The 25446-nt window shown below is 43.0% G+C and overlaps 1 protein-coding gene across 1 annotated transcript in view; it reads left to right on the forward strand.

Moving 5' to 3' along the window:
• Positions 1-14571: 14571 nt before the first annotated feature.
• The window catches only part of HTR3B (5-hydroxytryptamine receptor 3B), a gene marked incomplete at both ends in the record, with an annotated part of 36828 nt that continues 25953 nt past the window's right edge, over positions 14572-25446 (forward strand). The window contains 2 exons of the mRNA XM_079788978.1: positions 14572-14611; positions 18780-18940. Of these exons, the coding sequence (XP_079645104.1) occupies positions 14572-14611; positions 18780-18940 (201 nt within the window). The remainder of the gene's footprint in view (positions 14612-18779; positions 18941-25446) is intronic.

Raw genomic sequence — 25446 nt, forward strand, 5'->3', positions numbered from 1 at the left:
CCTCAATAGGTGAATGGGTAAATAAACTATGGTACATCCAAACTATTGAATATCATTCAGCACTAAAAAGAAATGAGCTATTAAGTCAGGAAAAGACATGAAGAAATCTTAAATTAATATTAATAAGTGAAAAAAAGTCAATCTGAAATGTCTGTTTCTAACTATATGACATTTTGGAAAAGTTAAAACTATGGAGACAGTAAACAGATCAGTGATTGCTGGGGGTTAAAAGGGACGGATAGGTAGAGCACAGAGGGTGTTTTGGGTAGTGAAAATACTATATATGATCCCATAATGATAGAGACGTGTCATGATACAGTTTTCTAAACCCATAGAACAGTGGTTCTCAACCTTCCTAATGCCGTGACCCTTTAATACAGTTCCTCATGTTGTGGTGACCCCCAACCATAAAATTATTTTCATTGCTACTTCATAACTAATTTTGCTACTGTTATGAATCATAATGTAAATATCTGATATGCAGGATGTATTTTCATTGTTACAAATTGAACATAATTAAAGCATAGTGATTAATCACAAAAACAGTATGTAATTATATATTGTAAAATATTTATTTCTAATTACAAATAAATGAAATTTTGTCTTGAAGCATGGTGTAGCATGGGTAACAGTCTTAATATAACAACAGTAAACTACATTGCTACATTTTGCGACAGTATGCGTAAAAAGCCAACGTCAGTGTGAAGGTTGAGATTGCCTCTTTCTCACCAGATCAGAAATTCTTAGGGCAGTCTTTGCAAGAGCACAACGAAGATCATCTTCCACAACAAGTCTACTTCTGTATTTAGACTTGATAACGAACAAGCTGGAAAACCCTGTTTCACAAAGATATGTTGTTGGAAATGGAAGAAGAAGGCACAACACAGTCTCAGACAGAACAGGATATGACTGCAAACACTTGATCCAGAATTCTGTAACTGGCATTGTAGAGAAATCAGTTCTCGCTGCGTCGCTGTTAATAAGGTCAATGAACTCCTCTTGTGCTGTCTCAGGAACATCTTCAACCTTGACTGTGAATGGGCTTCTGGCAAGTGCAAATGGGGTGTCAGGTAGATTTGGAAAGTATGATGAAAATTCATCTGCAAGCATGTGCAAGTGTTCTTTCACAGAAATTATCATCGTAATCCTTTTGTCTGGTTCAATGTCATGTTCCTCAAAGAAAGCAGATAAGGTAGGCAACATGTAAATTTTATTTTCATCCAATTTTTTTTTTTTTGCCAAAGCTGAAGTTTCATTTGCAATGATTAGATCTTTTCAGATAATCAAGGCATGTTGCATTTGGTCCTTGCAGTGATAAATTTAACTCATTCAAGATGGCAAAGATGTCAACCAAGTAAGCTGTTTTCTGCAGTTCACTTTTTTTTATATTAATTCTCTTGATTCCTTTTTTTAAAAAATATATTTTATTGATTTTTTACAGAGAGGAAGGGAGAGGGACAGAGAGCTTTGAAACATCAATGAGAGAGAAACATCGACCAGCTGCCTCCTGCACACCCCCTACCGGGGATGTGCCCGCAACCAATGTACATGCCCTTGACTGGAATCGAACCTGGGACCTTTCAGTCCACAAACCGACGCTCTATCCACTGAGCCAAACCGGTTTCGGCTGCAGTTCACTTTTATCGCTGAAAAGTGTTTCGAACTTCGGTCTTGCTTTCCAATTAAAAAGCGTTTTGAGTTCATCACGAAGCTCAAAAACACATTTTAAAACTTTTCCTCTCGACAACCATCTCCCTTCAGTGTGAAATAGCAGAGCATTGTTCAGCGCATCCAACTCGTTGCACAGTTGCGAAAACAGTCGACTGTTTAAAGTGCTCGCCTTTACAAATTTGACAGAACTTATGACACTTTTCATTACTTCTTGTAATTCTTGTGGCAGCGTCTTCGTTGCTAATATTTGCCGATGAATCATACAGTGAGTTCCGATGACTTTTGGTGACTCATTCAGAACCAAACGTTGAAATACAGATCGACATCCTAGCATAGCCGGAGCACCATCTATGCAAACACCAAAAACCTTTTCCCAAGAGATCTTATGCTCTTTCAGAAATGAACCAACTGTGTCAAATACATCACTTGCAGTAGTTGTCGTTTCAAGAGGTTTGCAAAAAAGAAACTCATCTTTAAAGTCACCATCATTAATATACCTCACATAAACCAGTAACTGTGAACAGTTTGCAACGTCTGTAGATTCATCAAGCTGGATACTAAACATTGGAAGTGGAGCAGATTTAATTTCCTGGATTACCTGATCAAGAATATCAGCAGACATGTCATCTATTCTTCTGCGGACAGTGTCGTTAGATAAGGAAATTGCACTCAATTTCGTAACAAATTCGTCTCCGATCATAACTCAAACAATGTCTTTGGCCACTGGCAACAGTAAATCCTCAGCAATGGTGTGAGGTTTCATAGCTCTGGCGATTCTGAGTGCCACCAAATATGAAGCTTCAATGGCTGCTACGTTTTGTTTGTGGTACTTGCCACCAGTGTCAAGTCTGGCTTTCTTGAGTCCATCAGGTTTGCTTCTAAAATAGTTGGTATCCTTGCCGGCAAAGCTCAGATGCTTGCTAACAAAATGGCGTTTTAGTTTGTTCGGCTTCATAGATTCGGCTGATAGAACTTCACAACAAATAACACATTGTGGTTTCTCAATTCCTGCTGTAATTATTGAGGTAAAACCATACTGTAAAAAATCCTCACTATATTTTCTTTTTTTAAAAAAAATATATATTTTATTGCTTTTTTACAGAGAGGAAGGGAGAGGGATAGAGAGTTAGAAACATCATTGAGAAAGAAACATCGATCAGCTGCCTCCTGCACACCCCCTACTGGGGATGTGCCCACAACCAAGGTACATGCCCTTGACTGGAATCGAACCCGGGACCCTTCAGTCTGCAGGCTGATGCTCTATCCAGTGAGCCAAACTGATCAGGGCTATATTTTCTTTTCTTAACGTTCTTCTCTACATGATCCATTGTCATGGGATGGTTTGCTAATGAAAATAATATATAACAATAACTTTAATAATACAAAAGATGATACATGGCATCGTTCAGTCAATACAGTTCATTAAAGTTTCCTATGATTTACCATTCTCTGTGTTGTTTTTTTTTACATACCTGTTACTATCACAAGGGGGCAGTATTCACATCAACCACAGCTGAATATAAAAAGACAGATCAGCATCCAGATTAAGTTCCCATAGTGGTGTGTTTGTTTTTTTTTTGCAGTAGTTGGTATTTTACAGTACATGATTTTACATTTACCCAGTAATTATAATTCATGAAGTGTCGTTGTACCTCCAATACTGCTGCTTTCAACACAGTAGCTGCTTTTAACAGAGTAGTTGCTTTCACACAGCAGCTGGAGGTGGGGCCAGGTAATTTTTTAAAGTTTTTAAACACTCCAGATGATCCTAACATTCTGGCAGGGTTGCAAACTACTTGTTTAGACTGCACATCAGTATAACTTACGACTTCAGATTTTATGTTTTCATATCTTATTCCTTTTAAAAATAATCCTCACCTGAGGCTATGTGTAAAGAGAGGAAGGGAGAGAAACATCGATGTGAGAGAGAAACATGGATCGGGTTGCCTCCTATAGGAGCCCGGACCAGGAATTGAACCCGAAGCCCTTTGGTGCCCGGGACCACGAAGCTCCAACCAGCCCAGTCACTCGGCCAGGGCCGTATCTGATTCTTTAAAAATGTGATCAGGTTGGGAACCACGTGCCTCTGCAAAGTTTCATGGTAAAATCGTCACTGAGTATTTTGAGGAGAGAAGAGCTTCCTTCAGGAGGAAGAGTATTAAGTTGACAATAGCTAGTATGTATATTTCTGTATGATTAGGCTCTGAAAAGGTTGACCGCCAGGTTCCTTAGAAAGGAACTGTCTTTGGAGATAAGCAGCGCCCCTCCTAAATCTCCGCGGTCTGCAGCGGTTTTCCCAGGCCGTCCCAGGTCCCCTTCCTCGGTCCCTGTGCTCCCTCTGGCGGCTTCTGTGTGCTATTGCTCCCAAAGGCCCACACCTAAATTCTTTGCCAGGGCTACTCAGTATTTTGCTTGCCCAGGAAAAGAGCAGAAAACGCCTGGGAGTTCACTACCTGCACCCCGGCCCCTGACAGGTGTGAGTGAGAGTGCCAGCCAGGCTCCCTTACTAACTCTTAGTGCTGTTTTCACCGTCAAGGTTCCTGCAGGGCCAGGCTAACACCACCTTTTTTCCTTAGCTGTTTCTTTTGTGAGTCCTTCTGTAACAAACACTCACACACAAGTCCTTATCAGTTATGCTTCAGAAAAACCCAGTCTAAGTCAACTTTCTGGGATCTTACCCTTTCTATCTAATATTAAAATTCTAGCCCTATCCAGTTTGGTTCCATGGCCGTCGAACTGAAGGGTCGTGGGTTCGATTCTGGTCAAGGGCACGTACCTCAGTTGCAGGCTCAACCCCTGCCCCAGTCAGGGCACATGTGAGAGGCAACCAATCGATGTGTCTCTCTCACATAGGTGTTTCTCTCTCTGTCTCTCTCCCTCCCTTCCACTCTCTAAAAATCAATGGAAAAATATCCTTGGGTGAGAATTAAAAAAAAAAATCTATATGGCTTTTAAAAAAATGTAATTTTATTGATATCAGAGAGGAAGGGAGAGGGAGAGAGAGATAGAAACAACAATAATGAGAGAATCATTGATTGTCTGCCTCCTTCACACCCCCTACTGGGGATTGAGCCCGCAACCCGGGGATGTGCCCTAACAGGGAATAGAACCATCACTTCTTGGTTTGGATGACACTCAACCACCAAGCCACACCAGCCAGGCTCTATATGGCTTTTAATAATATTGTTTATGACTTTTCAGAGGCGGACAACCAAAGCTTTATTTATGCTGCTGTTAGGAAGAGAGTAGAGAAGTTACCCCTTGAGAAGTTGCTGACTTACTGGGGAACATGGGAGCTCCTAGGGACAAAACGTTTGGAGGCACGAGAGTAAGAAAGTAAGCAGGGCCGAAACCGGTTTGGCTCAGTGGATAGAGCATTGGCCTGCGGACTGAAAGGTCCCAGGTTCGATTCCGGTCAAGGGCATGTACCTTGGTTGTGGGCACATCCCCAGTAGGGGGTGTGCAAGAGGCAGCTGATCGATGTTTCTCTCTCATCGATGTTTCTAACTCTCTATCCCTCTCTCTTCCTCTCTGTAAAAAATCAATAAAATATATTAAAAAAAAAAAGTAAGCAGGGAGGAGTCCATTGACAGTTGTGAGCGGAGTAGAAATAAATTGCATAGTTGGTGTGAGCTGGTATTGGGGAACCTAAGGAGGGATACTTAGAGCAAAGAGAAAGAGTGGTGGCGTGAATAGAGCATGACATGACTTTCAAGTCACCTAAAAGTGCACAGATAATACAGCGATGTCCAACCTCTTTCACCCCCGCCCCCCGCACATATGAGCTAATTACTCAAACTCTGCGGCACACCAAAAATACATTTTTTTGCCGATCTGACAAAAAAATTCTATATAATAAAAGCCTAATATGCAAATTGTCCCTTTGGGCAGTCATTCCACCAGGAGACTGGAAGTTTGACGGTTGTGATGATGTGTGCTGACCACGGGGGGGGGGGGGGGCGGGGGAAGGAGGAGCGCGGAACATGATGAGTGTTGGCAACGTGATGTGACCTCTTGCTGGCTACCTGGGGGCGGGGGTGACAGGGACAAAGGTGCAGTGAGAATGCGGGGTGTCCGCCCGAGCTCGCTCTCACTACCCCTGCTACCCTCCCCCGGGACACCAGGGCTCACGTGCTGGGGAAGCTCCTGCGCTCAGGTGCCAGGTGCCCGTGAGGAGCCCACCCTGCACCCACATGGCCTCTTCCGGGTGAGCTGGGCCTCAGCCGCCAGGACTGCAGGAGCCGGCCAGGCTCCCCGTGGGTTCGTGTGAAAAGCCATGGCCAGCATGGCTTTCGGGTTCAAAGGCTTGTAGAAAGAGCTGACGCACAAATTAAAACGCAAGACAAGAAATATAGATTTGGAATTATAGGGGGAAGCCAGGGAAAGCTTAACTGTAGTAGTCAAATGCCACTGAGTCTCAATTCTTTTTATTAATAAAAAGATTCTTTTTATTATTAATAAAAAGAATTAATAAAAAAATTCTTTTTATTATTAATAAAAAATAAATTGCTTTTATTTATTAGAATACACAATTGCCTTTTAGGATTGCAAACAGACATATCAATGGTAATGTTTAGTAAACAGTAAGATTATTAGGTTAGGAGGGAGTTTGCTTTAGGCCATTGAGTCAGCAGTAGGTAATAAAATGCAAATTCACCCTGTGACTATCAAAGGAGCCCAGGTCAGCCTTCTGCCGGACTTCTCACATTTATATTAATTACTGTTGATCTTGGTTTCCAGCAGGTTCGCACAGGAGCCAGTCTGCAGGGCCAGCCGGGAGCAGGCACACTGCCCGCCCGGCTTCCGTGCAGTGCTGCTGGGCAGCCCAGAGGCCCACGCTGCGTCCTGGCCTGCAGCGTCCGGCCACACTCACCACATCTCTGCGTGGGGACTCGGACGCCGTGACTCTGGCAGAGGGGGGTGCGCAGGGGGTCCAGGGGCCCAGGTGCTGCCCAGGGCCCAGAGGTCAGCTTGGACCTGCCCTTCCATGCCAGATGCTCACGCTTCGATCACCAGCCAGACCTAGGGACCATACCCATGCATGTATTTCATGCACTGGGCCTCTAATAGGTATAATATTGATTTCTTCACACTGGACAGCTATTGCTGTGTTGGCTGTTGTCATTTATTTTATTTGAAAATCTAAAGAAAGAGAGGCCAGGTATTTTATGTGGGACACCAGTTGAAAATCACTAATATAATCCTATATAATAAAAGTCTAATATGCAAATTGTCCCTCAGGCGGTGGTTCCACCGAAAGTTCGACTGCTCGCTACGATGTGCACTGACCACCAGGGGGTGGCGCAGAACATGGTGGACATCGGCGATGTGGCGCTGGCAGCAGGTGGCAGTGCAGGTGCTGCTGGCCCCAATGAGAGCGGGACTGTGGCGGGATGGTGGAGCAGGTGAGTGGGCGGTGCCAGGCCAAGGTGGGTGAGAGCAGAGGCCCAATGGCCCTGCAGATGGCGATCAGTGGCGGCAGGGGGCGGGGCTGCCGCCCAACTCCCAGGCGTTGAGAGAGAAAGGGCAAAGAGCAATGTTAAACTATTTCTTCTAATTATTTCCCTTTCAATGTGCATGAATCCGTGCATTGGGCCACTAGTAAAACATAAAATACGTTGTTTTCTGGGCCTGCAGGCATGACAGCTGCCACAAGGCGGCGCTCTGACTACATTCACTTTGTTTCCACTGAGCTTTCCACGTCCCCACTCTGCTTGCAGTCATTAAGGGCTCTAACTAGAGGTCTGTCACCCTCCAGCCATAGTCAGCCAACCTGTTATTAGTGCCAAGCCTTCCTCCTGGAGCAATGACAGTGTGAATCTCAGCAATGGCAGGAAGGGGACAAATACAGCTGCTGTGCATTTTAGAGTAATTGCTGCAGGCCATCGGGAGACAGCTTTATAATCACAGCACTTACACCGACGTAGACAGTATTTCACTTTCCTATTTATTCCCCTCAACACTTGGTAACGTGAACTTGTGAATCCACTCAACTCATGTTCATCTGGATTTACCTGCTCCCCTCACACCCCGATTTTCCAAAGTGAGGCTGGCAAGGTGCTATGCTCTCTTCTCACCATCCTGCCTTTTCACATGCTCTTCCTGCTGCCAGAGCTCCCCTCTCCCTCTCCTCACCTCGGGGTCTCTCTTTACCAAGCGCAGCTTCCCCTCACCCAGCCCAAGTCTGGCTCCTTTTCTTTTACCCTCGTCTTTCCCGGGTCACTCACCTGCTGGCCTTTATCTCATTGTGTTCTAAGCATTTCCTACCTGTCACCTCCGCCCCCAGCTCCTTTGGCTTCCTTCTCTTTACATAGCCCAGTGTCTACCACAATGCCCCACACAGTGAGCGCATGAATGAATAAATAAATGAGACAAGCTGGAAAGGGTCAAAGACCGCGCCCCATCTTAAGGCCACAGCAGAGATGGAAATACCCAGAACTGTAGACCTGAACCAGAATATCTTATTGGCTGCTGTGGTTGACAGCATCCAGGCCTCTCCAGAGACAACTCCTAAATGGGCCGAATGGGAGAGCCCTGGGCCCTGCAGTGAGCACCGAGAGGGGCGAGTCCCCGGCGCTGGCACAGCAAGGCCCGCAGGCCCGCGATCTGTGCAGGGGCCTGAGCAGCACAGGTCACCGGGTGAGACCGTCTGCCTCCGGGTGCAGCCTAAGCACTCTGCTGAACGGACACACTGGGAGGCGTAAACAGAAGCAGCGAGCCCACGGTCCCTGTGGCTCTGGCTTTAGGGGGGACATCTCACTCCAGGTAGCTATGAGATTGGCACCCTCTGAGAGAATCAGGGAGGCAGGAGCTGCTGGTATCTGTGCCCCATGTTTTTCCTTTGCATTGCTTGCTAGCTGGCTGTGCAGCAACCCACACAAGAGCAATCTTGCTCTGATCCCAGGCTGTCACGCTCCACAGCCTTTGGGAGAGGGGTGGTGAAAGGAAGGCATGTTGGATGTGGCCGTGGGAAAGCTAGACCCTTCTGTCGGCGGTCATCTTTCCTGCATAAACCAAAGTTCTTTTCTGCCCATTTAGTTATCCCATCCCTCTCTTCCTTCTATTCTCCAACATTCAGTGGGCACTCACCAGGTACCGAGCTCTGGGCTGCAGATACGAAGATGAGTAAGATACAGTGCTCTATCTTCAAGGAATTCATATGGCAGGGAAAATAAACACAGTCACGATGCACTTGAATAAGTGCAATAATGGGGATACCCACGAGACCTGGTGCTTTCCAGGCGTGACAAGGTGCGCTGCAGATGGTTAGTAAGCAGGGGGTGGAGCGGCCTGATGCATAGTGTTTTCTGATTTCCGGGTGGCACATACTCCCATCATGGCTGATTCCACGGTGCCCCCCTGTTGTCCCTGAGCACACTCGGGGAGGGGTGTACGCTGCTGGCTCCATTTCACCACCGTGGCTTCTGCCTCGGGAGACCCGCACAGAGGCCCACCTGTGCTGTGCCTGGGCTCGGGCCCTCAGAACTGGGAGGTCATGCTGGGGTTAAGCTACGAGTGTGGAAACTCATTCTGCAGCCATAGGAAACGAACCCGAGCCTGTGGTACGCTTTTTACAGATGTGAAAACGAAGGCTTAGCAGCAGAAAGCAATTTGACCAAAGCCATGAGCATCCAACAGTGAGCAGGGAGGGAAAACAAAGTGTGTCTGACTTTAAAGCCTGGAACCCCAGCTCCTGTGTCCTGTGACCTCTCCCGGAACACAGGTCATGTAGACCATGAGGGCCAGAGTCACAGGGACTCTATTTCTGCATTTACTTTTATTTTTTTAGGGACCAGAAAAATGTGCATTATTATTATTAGTGAAATTCTGAGCCAGAAGTAAATCAAATATTGAGTGTGGCTTTGGCCTTGAAGTGCTGCCCCGTGGTTACCGCGGTGTTTATTTCAGAGGACAATGCTATGGAGGAAAAGAAATTTCACATGGGGCTCTCCTCATTAGCTATTTGAGTTTGGCGAGAGCGTCCATTTCTGCCTTTCTCCTCTGGCCTGACCAGATGTGCTCAGAAAATCTGGTTCCCTCCGAGTATGTACATCTGTCAAAATCTCTGTCACTTTGAGCAGGACTGCCAAGGGAGCAGACAAAGAGAGCTGGCGATTAACTTCAAAGAACTTTGTTGGAGAGGAATATAGATATTTAAAGGCCTATTTTGTGAACTAATTGCATTTGCATATTTATGGGATTTACTGATATAGCAGTAATTAAAAACTATTTAGTAGTCTTAAAGGACACATAACTCAGTTGCTGTTTGCATAATAAACACTTCCTTATTATATTTGCATAATAAACCCTCTTCCCCTGCTTCCTCCAAAAGACACTGGTCCATCTAAGAGGGGCCATATCTTACTTGGAAACGATGGAGAAACCAGTGCATGGGCTCACAGGTGGGAAGGGGGACCGCAGAAAAAAAATACGTACCAGGTCCTCTCCTAATGACAGGCCTGTCCTGAACCACGGTCAGAGAAGGGCAGATCCAAACCTCAGATTAAGAAGTCTTTCTCCCAGGTGACAATTCTGGTTGTTTATTTAAACACTAATCTGCTTGAAGGACCCGTATGGCATTTCCCCCAATCCCAATATTCACCCTTCCTAAGGAGATGTGTAAGGGTGTGTGTGTGTGTGTGTGTGTGTGTGTGTGTGTGTGTGTGTGAAATCTTTGACTAATCTATACTAATAGAAGGGTAATATGCTAATTAGACCAGGAGACCTCCCGGGAGACCTTCCAGACGTCCTTCCAGACAAAGCCATGGTGGTGGGACTGAGGCAGAGGCGGTTAGGGGCGATCAGGCCAGGAGGGGAGGGCAGTTGGGGGCAATCAGGCTGGTGGGGGGGCAGTTGGGGGCAAGCAGGCTGGCAGGGGGGGCAGTTGGGGGCGAGCAGGCCAGCAGTGGGGGGCAGTTGTAGTTGGGGGCAAGCAGGCCGGCGGGGGTGGGGGGGAGTTGGGAGCGAGAAGGTCGGTGGGGGGCAGTTGGGGGCGAGCAGGATGGCAGGCAGAGTGGTTAGGGGCAATCAGGCAGGCAGGCAGGTGAGAGGTTCGGAGCCAGCGGTCCCAGATTGCAAAAGGGATGTCTGAGATTGGAGAGGGTGAAGGCCAGGCTGAGGGACACCGTCCCCCACTTCCCCCGTGCACGAATTTCATGCACTGGGCCACTAGTGGATTATAAGAAACAGTGCGAGTTAAAAGTGCCTTATTTAAGGAGTGAGAAACAACAATTTTCATGAAAAAGTATAGGTTGAGCAGAGGAGAGATACCAACTTGAAAGGCACCGAGTAAACCAACCGAATGCAGACAGGATCGTAAAGCTGGGAGAGGAAGACCTAAGCTGCCTAGTTGTGCAGGGCAGGGTGGCCGAGGAAGGACCAGGAAGCGTCTGTATACCAAGTACTTTGAAGACAAGTCGCTCACACAAAACCTTTCCCTCTTGGCAGAACAATCAGTCAACAAGGAGCTATAATGGGCAGGAGCACCAGACTGTTGTTAAATTAGCTAATGAAGGTCGTAATGTACCTGTATTACACATCATTAGCAAAGGCCTTCCCGTAACAGATGGGTGTACGGGAAAGCGAGGAGAAACGGGAGGGTTTGATTTAGAGTCGTGGCTTACTGAAATGCCTGGCAAGAACGTAGTGTCCATCATCGTCTCAATTAAACCTCTGCGCAAAAGTCACGCTTCTGTGCTTTCCCGTGGTGCTGCCCACAGAGACATGCTGCCTGCAGCTTGCCTTCCTCTGGTCCAGACTCATCTCATAGGTAGAAGCCAACAGTTCGGGGAACTGATGGGAAATGCTGGGACTTCAACGGCCATATCAGTCCCTGGTGATCTTATCTCCTGATGAAGCTCCATTTATCTGGTCACCAGATGAATAAGTCTGGAGATAAATATCTCTGATGAATATTTCTCCGATAAACTTTTCATAACTTTGTATCAAAATTCCTCTACCAGGTACAAACATTTCATTTTGTTTCCTTTGGAAATATCTTCAAATGCACAGAACATTGGAATAATAGTAGACACCCCCACCTCCACCTCCACCAACCACCCTTGAGAGTAAGTTGCCATCGGATGCCTTTTTACCTGTGAGCACTTAACGCTTTATTCTTACAGGCAAGAATATTTTTTATATACTCTCCATATAATCAAAGTCAGAATATCATTACTGTTATCTCATCTACAGATTCCATTTGAGTCTCACCAATTTCCTCCCAAATGTTCTTTATAATAACAGGATCCAATTCAGAGTCACACATTGAATTGTCATGTACCTTTCATTTTTTAAGGGAAAGTGAATCATGAAGGTATTTTTTTTAAAAAAATGTTTTATTGATTTCAGAGAGAGGAAGGTAGAGAGAGACAGAAACATTAATAAGAGCTAAACATTCCCCTACTGGGGATCAAGCCAATAACCCAGGCCTGTGCCTTGACTGGGAATTGAACCAGCGACATGGTTCAACACAGACAATGCCCCACCAACCACACGCACACATGGGCCTGGCTGTCTTGCATCTTTAACCTGCTTTTGTTTGGTGCAGTTCCGTAGCCTTTCCTTGACTTCCATAACTTTGACCCTTTTGAAGATGACATTCCTGCTGCTTTGTCGTGTGTCCCACATCATGGGGTTGTCTGGTGTCTCCTCCTGGGTAGACTCAAGTTTGTGAATGTTTAGCAGGAGAACGGAAGTGCTGCTGTGTCTTCTCCATTCCTCCTACCTCGTGGCACACCATTCCCATGACTGGTGATGTTCATTTTCATCACTTGATTAAGGTACTGCCTGCTAGATTTCTCCACTGGAAGGTTTCCCCCCCAATCTTTGTAATTACTGTCTTGGGTAAATGTCCTGTTCCTCATTGAACTTTCCCCAACTAGTTTTTATCATTGACTAGAGGCCCGGTGCACGAAATTCATGCACTCGAGGGGTGGGTCCCTCAGCCCAGTCTGTGTCCTCTCGCAGTCTGGGACCCCTCGCTCCTTATTGCTCCTGCAGTGGAGGCAGGAGAGGCTCCCGCCACGGCCGCTGTGCTCGCCAGCCGTTTGCCCAGCTTCTGACGGAGCGGCGCTCCCCCTGTGGGAGCATACTAACCACCAGGGGGTAGCTCCTGTGTTGAGCGTACACCCCCTTGTGGTCAATGTGCATCATAGCGACCAGTCATTCCTCCGTTTGGACTATTTGCATATTAGGGTTTTATTATATAGGATGTTTCTTGAGTGAATTATTACTATGAAGATCCATCATTCCTTCTACACTTATTAGTTGGCATTCTAATGAAAGGAAAAGCCTTCCTTTCTTTCCATGTACTTATTTATTTAAATCAGTGTGGACTTGTGGATTATTACTTATTGAGCACATTATAATTTTTCACCATCATTATTGATTTTGATGCTTAAATTGTCCCAGATTTGGCAATTGGGAGCCCCTTCAAGTTGGCTCTATGTCCTTTTATCATGTCCCTATCATTCTTTTAGCATTTCTTTACGTTATGATACAACAAAATATTCTTGGCCCTTCTACCATCCCCTTCTCAGCTCTGGCATCCGTTGTTTCTCCATTTCTTCCTTTTAGGTGATATGGTAGAAACTGAGATCTGGAGACTAGCTGTACTCATTGCTGTCGGTGTCCTGCTCCCCAGCCCTGTAGTAGACAGAGCTAGGGCTATGCAAGTATGAGCATGTGTACACACACATTTACATTTGTATTTATTTCTATATTGAGCTACATATATTGAAAACCCCAAGTTCACACTGTTCTGCCCCAAATTGACTCAACACCACAGGGGTCATCCTAGTTTTCTCCTTTTCCATATTTGTAAGTCTTCACCAACAGGAGGAAACCCATCCGGCTACATTTTATTGGTCAATGAAAATTAGGAAGAGAACTCCAGAGATTCTAAACAAAGGGACTGAATACTTAGGAGAACAGGGATCAGGTATATATCCCCACCCTCCCCAACCCCCACCCCCAATTTGCTTGTAAAATGTATCTCACACTTGTGCCTCTACAATCCCATTTATAGTAAAAAGAAGACAGCTCTCGAAAAAATGGTATGAAATGCAGTATTAGTTTCTAGAGCATCTAGGAGTCTACTCCTGGAAGATAGAGTTATTATACTGTGGAATTATGCAGCTCTTTTAAAATAATGAAGAGATAATGGGCACTCAATCAAAAAGTGAAGAAAAAATTTATTGAATGATGTTAAACTTCAGCAGTTCTCCTGTCCACTGAGCCTAGACCACTCTCTCTTACAAAGTTACTTTCTGAATTGTGGGCCATGGACATTTAAAAAGCACTCCCACTTATCAAAAATCAACGCCTCTCTTCATGAAAGGGGCTTAGGAAAAACAAAAAGCCCTTCGCACTGCAGGTCAGCACTTGTCCTTCGTTAGGCAGCGCTGGGTTTCCACTCGCTCTGGGTAATCCGAGGGCCGATAACTTTGTGAATGCTGAAGATTTACTGCATATTTGGAACAGCGTTTTGGGTCTCAATTATTAATGAGATTAGTGTCCTGAATGTTAGCTAGAGCATTGCCTTAGGTAAAGGCTGCCAAGGAAATCATATTAGTGTGGAATTTCCCGTCCTCCGGGGCTCCTCTTAGATTACATTATTCACTTAGAAACCTCCTGTCGGGGAAAGGCAGTGCTGGCCGTGATTGGACCCTGGGGCAGAACCGAGTGGAGAAGTTCAGGGCTATCGCGATGGTACCAGTTCCAAAACGTTTCTGTGGTGCTGGGACTGCCTCTGGTTTCCATTCGGTGTTTGCAAAGTGGCACCGACAGGCACAGCAGCAGAGAGCAGCCCCGTGGAGAGGAGCCTGCTAGGCAGGGCTGAGTGCCATTCCTTCCAACGGGCAGCCTTGCCTTCTCTGTCCAGAGACCCTGGCAAGTGCGATGGCTCCTCTGTGGCCCTTCATCCTGGTGGCTGCGTCCGGTGAGTCCTCTGGGGATCTAACAGCACGAATACTAACTCGTAGGAGCTAGAGACAGTGTTTTCTGCCTTGTGCTGTGTGACTGGCTCATCTGTCACAGGCCAGTCCTGGGAAGCTCCATGGAGGCTTTGCTCCCACAGTTACAGACACGTGCACACACAGGGCCCCACGGCCAGGCTGTCCCACAGAGCGAGAGTGGCCTCTGGGCGCCCTGCTTGCCGAGTCTCTGCTGTTCTAGGACCCCTCTCTCTGCCGCAGTTTCCATGGAGCCTGGGGGGCATTCTTTCTCGGATTTGCTTTTGTGTGTGAAGCGTACCTTTTTATTATCCAAAATAGTCTTGGCTTCGTCATAAGCTTTTAGTAACCCAGAGAGAGAGGCCCTTGGACGCATCGTGGCTACAGACGCCTGAAGGCCATTTTGGTTTGCGGGGCTTCTATTCAGCCACACGGTCTGTGCAGGCGAGTCTGTGTCCAAAGACACACACACACTGTCAGCTCACATGTTTTGGGTGCACAGTTCCTCTTAAAATTAGGTAACAATTCCTCTTAGAAGCTAACGTTGTTGTTTTTTCTCTAAAATTTTGGAACTAAACGTCCATGGTGCCAGTATTAACTCTACTGAATTAAGCCATTTTAGTTAGGACACAATTGATTCTTAGGAAACATGCACAAATAAAGAGTTTATCTTTATGCTGCTATTTCCCAATATCCCCTTTTCTTGAGGGTTCTCCTCGAGCCCCTATCTGAATTTCCATGTTTTAAAATATAACTGGAAGTGGAATGAGTCAATTATGGAGATGAAGAAGGAATTTGGTAGTCAAGAAGCTGGAAATGATTTTTTTATTCAGTGGGAAAAAAATAGCCACTTATCATTAAAGTATACAAATCCTGATTATTGAACTTAAAGGATAAAAGCCTATCTTAATTATAAAAATGAAAACAGAGGAAATTTCATTAAATGCCAAATGGGTTTCTTAGCAGAAAATAATTATGAACATTAAACTAAGATAAAATAGAAAAATGAAGGTAAGAAAACAGAAGAAATTCTTCTTAACAATGTCTCTTCCTAATGTTTTGTATTATGCTTGATTTTTGTTCTAAATGCTGCAGACAAAGGTGGTTTAACAGTGCCTAGTAATCTGTGCTTGAACATAAATCCCACTGAGCACATTAGTTGCAGAAAAATCCACCCTCGGGAATTCTAACGGGTTAGTACCAAGAGGATTTGTAAATATAAGGTCACTGAACCGGCCGCCACTTCACGGCTGCTGCTGGAGGTGGTGTGCTGGGCAGAGGGCCCGGATGAAGAGAGCCTGTTAGTTCCTACGCCACTCCTCGCCAGCCAGGTGACCCTGGCGAGTCCACTAATCTCTTAGAGAGTCAGTTTTCCTGCAAGTTAACGATTTAGTTTGTATGTTCATGAAGATCAGACAAGACAGCAAGGTGGACTGTGTAAGGTGCAACGCAAACAGAAGCTATGATGGACCTGAAAACACACGTTCGCAAAAAATTACAAGGGGCTGTTTCTGCCCAACAGTGTACAGTGCAATGCATCCGTCTCTCTTTGCAAAGGTTACTCACCGCGGTGGCTAATATTTTCAGGAAGCCGGGCCACAGATCAGTCGCAATCCCAGCCTCTTTGCTTGCCAGCTGTGTGACCTCAGGCGGTACTAACCTCACCAAGGCTGTAGTCCTTCACCTGTAATAATAGTGACGCATGGGGCTGGAGAGTATCTATTTCACAGGCTGTGGCAAAAGTTAAATGAGATAATTCATGGAAAGCGCCTTTAGCCTAGTGCCTGACATATGCAAGTATTCAATCAGTATTAGGTATTCAATAGAACCACACACCTAACCCTCTATTTCCTTGTAACCTCTCAGATGTACGTATACCTTGCATAATCCCAAAGATAGTATACTCACTAAAGCCAGAATAGCTCTTTTAATCAAAATGCAGAACACTGTAAGATAGGTGTGTGTAAGAGAAACTCATTCAAATAAGGAAAACAAAGGAATTATTCTACTGTATTCTTACCTTAAAAAAACAACAACACCCTCTCTTCACCTAAAAGTGTTTCATATCTCAGTTCCTATCACATTCCCCCTTCCCACGATCTTGAGTGAGTTATTTGAAGCTGGTTGTTAGGAGGCAGTGCTAGGAGCACTCCGCCCCGGGTCTGCCAAGAACGTCCATCAGTGTCTGTTGAAACATCACTTCACTGTGAGTCATTTGGCGCTCGTGTGAATGTCACATTAGCTTTCAAGGGGCATAATTTACTGTTAATTAATGGTCACTTAGATCCTTAATCTCCCTCCTGTTACAGATCTTTCTCCTCAGGCAAATTTGCATGCATCATAGAAATGTAATTTATTATTTCTTCCCATTTTAAACAAAGAACTCTTTCCTCTTATAGTTTATTTAAACCCGCTTCCTTTTGCTTCTTATGTTCTTCTATCAACACTCATTTCTCTTTTGTTCCCAGTTCTGGCTTCCAGAATTTGCTCCTTTTACCCAAAGACCTTGACATGTTCTAGGAAATATGTTTTACCCAAGGGGACCTGTCGATTGCTTCCTAGAAAAGACGGTAGCGGGGAATCTGAGTCTTTGTGAGCAGAGGGTGTAGGGAACACACGTTCATTTCTCAGAATTGTCTTAATTCTGTCTCGGGCAGTTGTCCGGGTTGAAACAGGCCATTTCAGTATTTCCCCAACTGGGACTGGAATTGGGAGCTTCTGAGCGAGGTAAAAGTGAAGTCGCCCACAGCAAAGTTTGCAGGAAAAGCACCAGACCAGCTTGTCCCTGTGCTTCTGACTTCTGTCCCCTGGGGTACGCCAGCAAGAGATGGTTTCAGGTAGAGAGTCACAGCACATTTTTTGACAGAGTTCACAGAACACCCTAAACATGATGCCTGATGCAAGCCACGCACCTCGGCCTGCGCGCCTGAATAGCTCACGCCACTTCAGGCACCCCTCAGGTGAGCAGTTAGGGAGTTAATATTCTCATTAGGCTCCCAGTTCCGAGGGTAATGAAAGTGAATATTCCACTGCCCATGATGAGTCTGGAATTGCACCTCCAGCGTCGTTGTTAGCATTTTGGTCACAATGACATTGATAAATCATAGAAATTGCTGCCTGTGGCTGCAAGTGACATGACATCATTCATAGAGAAATGGGTATAAACAGGACTGTCGCACAGGGAGAAGATATCTCATTTACAGTTTCCTGCTGGATCCTGCATACCTTCAGCAGCTCATCAAAATAACCATCAAAACCACTGAGCGCCGGCGAATTCACAGGCAGGACACTACAGATAGATTTCACTCACACGTCGTGGCAGGAGGCACACAATTTGCTTCAGTCCAATGACTTAGCGAGGCTTTGAATCCCCTGAGGGCTGGCAAAGCTTGTGAACAAAATATCTTTCTGCAATTCAGAGAAAACACTCACAAATTTGTCACCTCCAATTGTTGACGCTCATTTCTCTTGCTTCTTTTCCCCTCCCCCAACACCAATCCCTGCTCCTCCACAAATCAAGATTCCTGGGCCGTAGGAAATGGGTGCTCCCTGGAACTAGAGAGAATTTCCCCAAATGAAGATCTCATTTTCTGACAAGTGCATTTTATTTAAAGACAGACCGAGTGAGAAAAGTGATTTCTTTTTTTTAGGAGAAAAGAATTGGAATCTCATTAATCCCATTATTTAGAAATCCACGTAGATCTTTGGGTTCATTGGTTCGTCCATGTTTTTGCTTGGGTTTTCTATTTTAACTGTTGAATTAAAAATGGAAAATCAAAAGAAAATTGGCTAAGTGTGTAGGAAGGTAAGTCTCATGTACAGGAAGAGGCGGTACAAGAACAAGGAAAGGATTCGTCTCCAAGATGCATGATTGCTTAAAACTGAAATTGTGGCTGCAGCTTGGCTTCCTTGAAGATGGAGCTGATTTATTTATCTTTGCAATGAGATTTCTCTATTGGGCACAGAGGCCATCAGCTTACTTACATCAGTTGTTTAAAACTGTCAGTCAGAAAAAATTACCAGCTGGCTGTGGACTTAAGCTGATGGGGGTGAGCTGAGGCTATATTCTGCTAGGAGTTTGGAATAGTCTGAACTCTCCTAAAGATGCTAAGCTCCTCTTATTTTCAACTTCACAATGATAGTTTTCTTGTTCAGGAATACTAGCCATAGATACACCTCGTCCCAGGAATTCTGCTCTGTACCATCTCACCAAGCAGCTACTGCAGAAGTATCATAAGGACGTGAGACCAGTTCACGACTGGACAGAGGCCACCACTGTCTACCTGGACGTATTTGTTCGTGCGGTACTGGATGTGGTAAGAACCACTTACCCGTTCCTATTCCTGCTGCCCTGGTGTACAACTACGTGCTGTTTTCACAGGAGCTTAGGAATAGTTTTGTTCCTGAGACTCTTAGTTGAGATGGTAGGGGGGTTGTACTAGGCTCAGTTTTGCAGTGAGCATGAGGTAGAATATTTATTAGGAAAATCATGCTTTCTAGCCCCCAACTTACACTGCAGGCCTGGTACATGGATTCGTGCACCGGTGGGGTCCCTCGGCCTGGCAGATAATCTAGTAATATGAATTGCACAGAATAAGATGTTTCAAGAATTCTGGTCATAGATCTGGTGCATATTTTATGAGTATTGCTGAAACAAAGAATGGTAATAGGCATTCCACACCACCCTTGCTCCCCGCCCCTTCCCCCCGTGGTTCACATTTCTTAGTGATAGTATTGCCTGAAAATTTAAAAAGAGAAAAAAGTGCTTTGATATTGAGTGTATAAGGGGCCTTATACCTAAGGTTTTTGCTAAGGCTGGTGGGGGAAGATTTGTTTATTAAATCACGTTTTTCCTACCATATCTGAAAAATGGGTTGTTGTGGGAATAAAATCTTATGAATAAATGATGGTCTTGATGATTATCCTTGCTTCCTCTTTCTCCTATTTTTTTTTTTTAAAACCCAACATATTTTTTATTGATTTCAGAGAGGAAGGGAGAGGGAGAGAGAGAGAGAGAGAGAAACAATGATGAGTGAGAATCATTGATCGACTGTCTCCTGTATGCCCCCTACTGGGGATGGAGCCTGCAACCCAGGCATGTGCCCTGACAGGGAATTGAACGTTGACCTCTTGATTCATAGGTCGATGCTCAACCACTGAGCCACTCCAGCTCAGCTCTTTCTCCTTTTTCTTAATTACAAAGTCTTCAATACCAGTAGGTCCCAGATTTATTTTTCTCTTATTTTAATTTATGTTTTCAATACAGTTAACATTCAATGTTAAATTATTTTTAAGTGTACAACACAGTGATTAGACATTCGTGTACCTTATGAAGTGATCCACCCCAATAAGTCTAGTATCCATCTAGCACCAAACATTGATTTCTCTTATAAGCAGACTTTTATTGAGCTTGTTTTGTTAAAGTAGTTTAATGATTGTTTTTCAATTTACTTCTCAAAACTATTTTTTTCTAATTGAAGTATAAGATACATATATTGAAATGCATAGATTTTAAATGTACAATTCGATGAGGTTTGATAAATGTGTACACCCATATCATCCATACCTATCAATTACCAAACATTTTCATTACCCCAGAAAGATCCCTCATTTCCTTCCCAGTCAATCCCCATTCCCTCCATCCATAGAAACAACCACTGTTCTGATTTCTTTCACCATCGATTATTTTTGCCATATTTAGAATATCATATGAAATTTTATTCATCTATTGTGTCTGGATTTTTCCTTGATGTAATGTTTTTGAGGTTCACTCATGTTGTTGAGTATTGATAAGCAGTATTTGGCTATGGCTATAGCATGATTTATGTATGTACTCTCCTGTTGATAAGCATTTGGGTTGTTTCCAGTTTGGGGATATTATTAATGAAGCTGGTATGAACATTCCTGTACACGTCTTTTGCGTTCACATGTTTTCATGTCTCTTAGGTAAAACCTAGAAGTGGAATAACTGAGAAACTGCCAGGCTGACTTACAAAATGGTTGTCATTTTGCTCCCCTACCAGTCAGCACTGAGAGTCCCCATTGCTCCACATCCTCATCAACATTTGATACTATCAACTTTTAACCTTTAGCTACTCTGGTCGGGTGTGGTGGTATGTTATTGTGGTTTTACTTTACATTTCCTTGATGGCTAATGATTTGGGGCTCTTTTTCATGTGCTTATTGGCTACTTACATAGCTTTTTGTAAAGTATCTATTTAAATATTTTCCTTATTTTTATTTGGCTATTGGTCTTTTTATTATAGACTAGAGGCCCAGTGCATGGATTTGTGCAGCAGTGGGATCCCTCGGCCTGGCCTGCAAGGATCAGGTAAAAACCAGCTCTCCGACATCCCCTGAGGGGTCTCGCATTGTGAGAGGGTGCAGGCCAGGCCGAGGGAATCCACCAGTGCACTATTGGGGCCAGGGAGGGACCATAGGAGGGCTCCAGGGCGTGTCTGGCCATCTCACTCAGTCCCGATTGGCCGGACCCCAGCCGCAAACTAACCTACCATTCGGAGCATCTGCCCCCTGGTGGTCAGTGCATGTCATAGCAACTGGTCAAACAGTCAAACAAACAATTGGACACTTAGCATATTAGGCTTTTATTATGTAGGATTTATTGGAGTAGTTTATATATTCTGGACACAAGTCTTTTGTCAGATATGTACTGTGAATGTTTAGTCCCAGTCTGCAGCTCATTGACTCATCCCTTAATGGGTCTTATAACGAACAGAAACTTTTTAATTTAGTGAAGTCTATTTCTATCAATTATTTATTTATGGTTAGTGCTTTCAGGTACCAAGAAACCTAGTTACTCCAAGTTCACGAAAATATTTTCTTCCAGAAGGTTTATAGTTTTTAGCTCCTTAGATTTATTTCTATGATCTATTGAGAATTAATTTTTGTGATGCTATGAGGTATGGGTCAAGGTTTTTGATGTTGTTTTTGTTTTGTTTTGTATTTCTCTTGAAATCAGATAATATAAGTCCTTGGATTCTGTTATTTGTTTTTAAGATAGTTTGGCTTTTTATGACCTTAGTATTTCTTCATACATTTTATAGTCATCTTGTCCAATTCTCTCTCTCTCTCTCTCTCTCTCTCTCGATATATATATATATATATATATATATATATATATATATATATATATATATATATTTTTTTTTTTTTAATAAGAGAACATTTATTTAGAAAGTCACAGAGGTAGAAAAGGTGAGCCAGCTGGGCTGTGTGGCATCAGGAAACAAGTTATAGAGGCAAAGGAAGTACCTTGAAGCTTAAGAAAAAGAAAGGCAGACAGAAGGAGCCTGGGGAAGGAGAAAGGTGTGGGTGTGCTTCAAAGAGAGAGCCGCCATTCATTTCTATTTAAACATTGGAAAAAACGACAACCCTGCTTAGAGTTTGTTTCAAATGATATGGGATCTACAGAGATATTTAGGGAAGAATTGACTTTTCCCATTGATTTTTAGAGAGAGTGGAAAGGAGGGGGAGAGACAAAGACACACACACACACACACACACACACACACACACACACACACACACCCCGATGTGAGAGAGAAACATCGAATGGTTGCCTCCTGCATACATTCCAACCAGGAATTGAAGCCACAACCGGGGTATGTGCCCTGCCAGAATCAAACTGCCACCTTGTGGTGTATGGAACGGTGCTCCAACCAACTGAGCCATACCAGCCTGGGCTATAATATTGCTTTTTTATTCTTTTAGTGTCCATAGTGATATTGTCCTTTACATTTCTCATATCAATAATTTGTGTTTTCTCTCATTTTTCTTTGGCCAGTATTTCCAAAGGTTTATCAATTTTCTTTATTTTTTTCATTGATATCTGCTCATCTCTTTTTTTCTTCTTTTCTTTTGCATTTCATTTTTCTTCATCTAGTTGTTTTTAAAGTAGAAACTTATTGATTTTGATTCTTTTTCTTTTCTAAATTTTCATTTAAAGTTATAAATTTTCCTCTAACCACTGCTTTTGTTTCATCTTACAAAATTTTGAAACATTTTAGAAATGAAACTCATCTTTCTTAAGTAAATCTCTTCCTTCTATCCTCAGTCCCTGGAAGCAACTGAGCTTGTTTTTCTCATTATAATTTTGCCTTTCCAGAATGCTGTATAAATTAAATCACATGGCATTTTCCACTTTGTTTTTGGCTTCTTTCACTTAGCATAATGCTGTTGAGATTCGCCCATGTTGTGTTGTTGCATATATCAACGGCAGTATTCCACTGTACAGATGTACTGCGATTTGTTTATCTATTTAACAGTTGTTGGATATGTGGGCTGCTTCCAATTTGTGCCTATTATGAATATAGCCACTATAAACATTTGCATATGTTTTCACTTCTTTTGGATAAATACTTAGGTATGGGATTGCTGCATTGGATGATAAGTCGATGTTTAACTGCATAAAGGTTTGCTGTTTTCCAAAGTGACTATCACTTTACATTCCACCTGCAATGTATTCGAGTTTCAGTTCCTCACATGATGACCAGCACTTGATATTGTCAGTCTTTTAACATTTTAGCTGTTCTAATAGATTTGTAGTGGTGGCTCATGAGGTTTTTAACTTTCATTTGACTACAGACTAATGATATTGAGCATATTTTTGTGAGCTAATTTGCCAATTGTGTGTTTTGGTGGGTAAAGTATTTGTTAAAATCTTTTACCCATTTTTAAAATAGTGTTGCTTATTATCTTATTGAGTTACAAGCATTGTTTATATGTACTTTGGGTCTATTTCTGTGCTGTATTCTGTACAACTATTCAATATGTTTGTCCTTACACTAGTACACTGTTGCATTACTGTAGCATTCCAGAAATCTTTTAAAATCAGGTAGTGTGTCTTCCAACTTTGTTCTTCTGTTTCAAAACTCTTTTGACTCTTCTACATCCTTTGTATTTCCATATAAACTTTAGAATCAATTCATCAATTTCTAGTGGAAAGAAACCTGATAGAATTTCTATTGGGATTACATTAAATCTACAGATCAATTTGAGGAGAATTGACATCTTAATAGTCTTCCAATCCATGAATACAGTATATCTCTTCATTTGTTTAGTTCTTCTTTGATTTCTCCTAGTAACATTTTGTAGTTTTCAGTGTTTTGTACATATTTGGTTAAGTTTATCCATAAGTATTTTACATTTTTAATGCTATTATGAATGGTATTTTAAATGGAGTCTCCATTTGTTGCTAGCATAAAAAAAACCAAAAACAATTGATTTGTACATTTTGGCCTTGGATGCTGTGATCCTACCATCTTTTATTAGTTTCAGAGGCTTTTTTGGTAGATTCTTTCAGATTTTTTATGTAGAAGACCTTGCTGTCTGTGAATAGAGATAGTTTCACTTCTTTCTTTCTACATTTTAAACCTGCATTTCCTTTTATTATTGCCTATTGCATTGGCTTAAACTTTCAGTACAGTGCTGAATACAAGGATATACTGTTCTATAAATTTCAATTTAATATGTTTGATAGCATTGTTAAAGTCTTTTCTAATTTTTTAAAATTTTTGTTGTTGTTCCATTAATTTTATAGTGAGGTACGTTAAAATCTCCACCTATAATTGTGGTTTGTCTAGTCTCTGCTCGGTCCGTGGGTGCATACACATGTAGGGTTTTATGTATTCTTGACGAACAGATCCTTTTATCATTATGAAAAGGCCGTCTTCATCTCTGGTAATATTCTTTTTCCTTCAAGTTTTTCTTATGCTAACTTTTGCATGGTATATACAAGGATAGGCAAAATTAGGTTTACAGTTGTGGGTACATGAAACACAGAGCTAACAAAGCTATTGTAATAATCATAACCTGCATGTCTTTTCCATATGAACAACTGAAAACCTACTTTTGCCCCACCGTGTATATTGCCATTCTTTTATTTTGTGTTGTATCCGAAGTCATTTCTTGGAGACAGCATGTAGTGGGTCTTGATTTCTTTCCAACTTTTTATTTTGAAACAATTATAAATTTATAGGAAGTTGTAAATCAACTTACAGGGAGGTTTTGTGGACCCTTCACCCAATGTCTCCCAATATTAACATCTTGCATTAATATAGTACAGTGTCAATACTAGAAAAACTACATTTGTGCAATCCATAGAGCTCATTCAGGTTTCTCGGGTTTTACATGTATTCAAATCGGCGTGTGTGCTTCTATGTAATTTTATCATAGGTGTAGTCACCATCACCCCCACTTCAAGCTATGCCGCCGCCACCACAGGGCTTCCTGGTACTGCTCCTTCCCAGCCCCGGCCCTTTCTCCTCCCAATCCTTAACCACTGGCAACCAGTCAATATTTTCTCTATCTTTATCATTACATTTTCAAGACGATTATAATGGAACCACTCAGTATGTAACCCTCAAGACTGATTTTGTTCATTCAGTCTAATTCCATTACTGTTCTTCGAAGCTGTTGTGCGTATCAATAGTTCATTCCTTTCTGTTACCCAGCAGTGGTCCAGGGTATTGCTTTTTAAACCGCCAATCTATGTATTTTTATTGAAGTGTTTCATCCATTTACCAATGACATCTTGTTATTTATTTTCTAGTTGTCCCATCTGTTTTGTTTTATGTTCTTCTTTTTCTCATATCCAACCTTATTTTAGGTAAATTAAAATTTTTTAATATTCAATGTTAGTTCTCCTATTGGCCTTTTAGTACCCTTCTTTATATTGTTTTATTTTCCAATGTTGGCTTACAGAGTTCCAGATCCATTACTCACTTAATATAATGTACTTAGAATTAATGTTCTTAAATTTCACATAAAATGTACAAGTCTTACAGCAGTAAAATTCCATTTA

Source organism: Cnephaeus nilssonii (assembly GCF_951640355.1).
Source record: "Cnephaeus nilssonii genome assembly, chromosome: 13".
Taxonomy (NCBI): Eukaryota; Metazoa; Chordata; class Mammalia; order Chiroptera; family Vespertilionidae; genus Cnephaeus; species Cnephaeus nilssonii.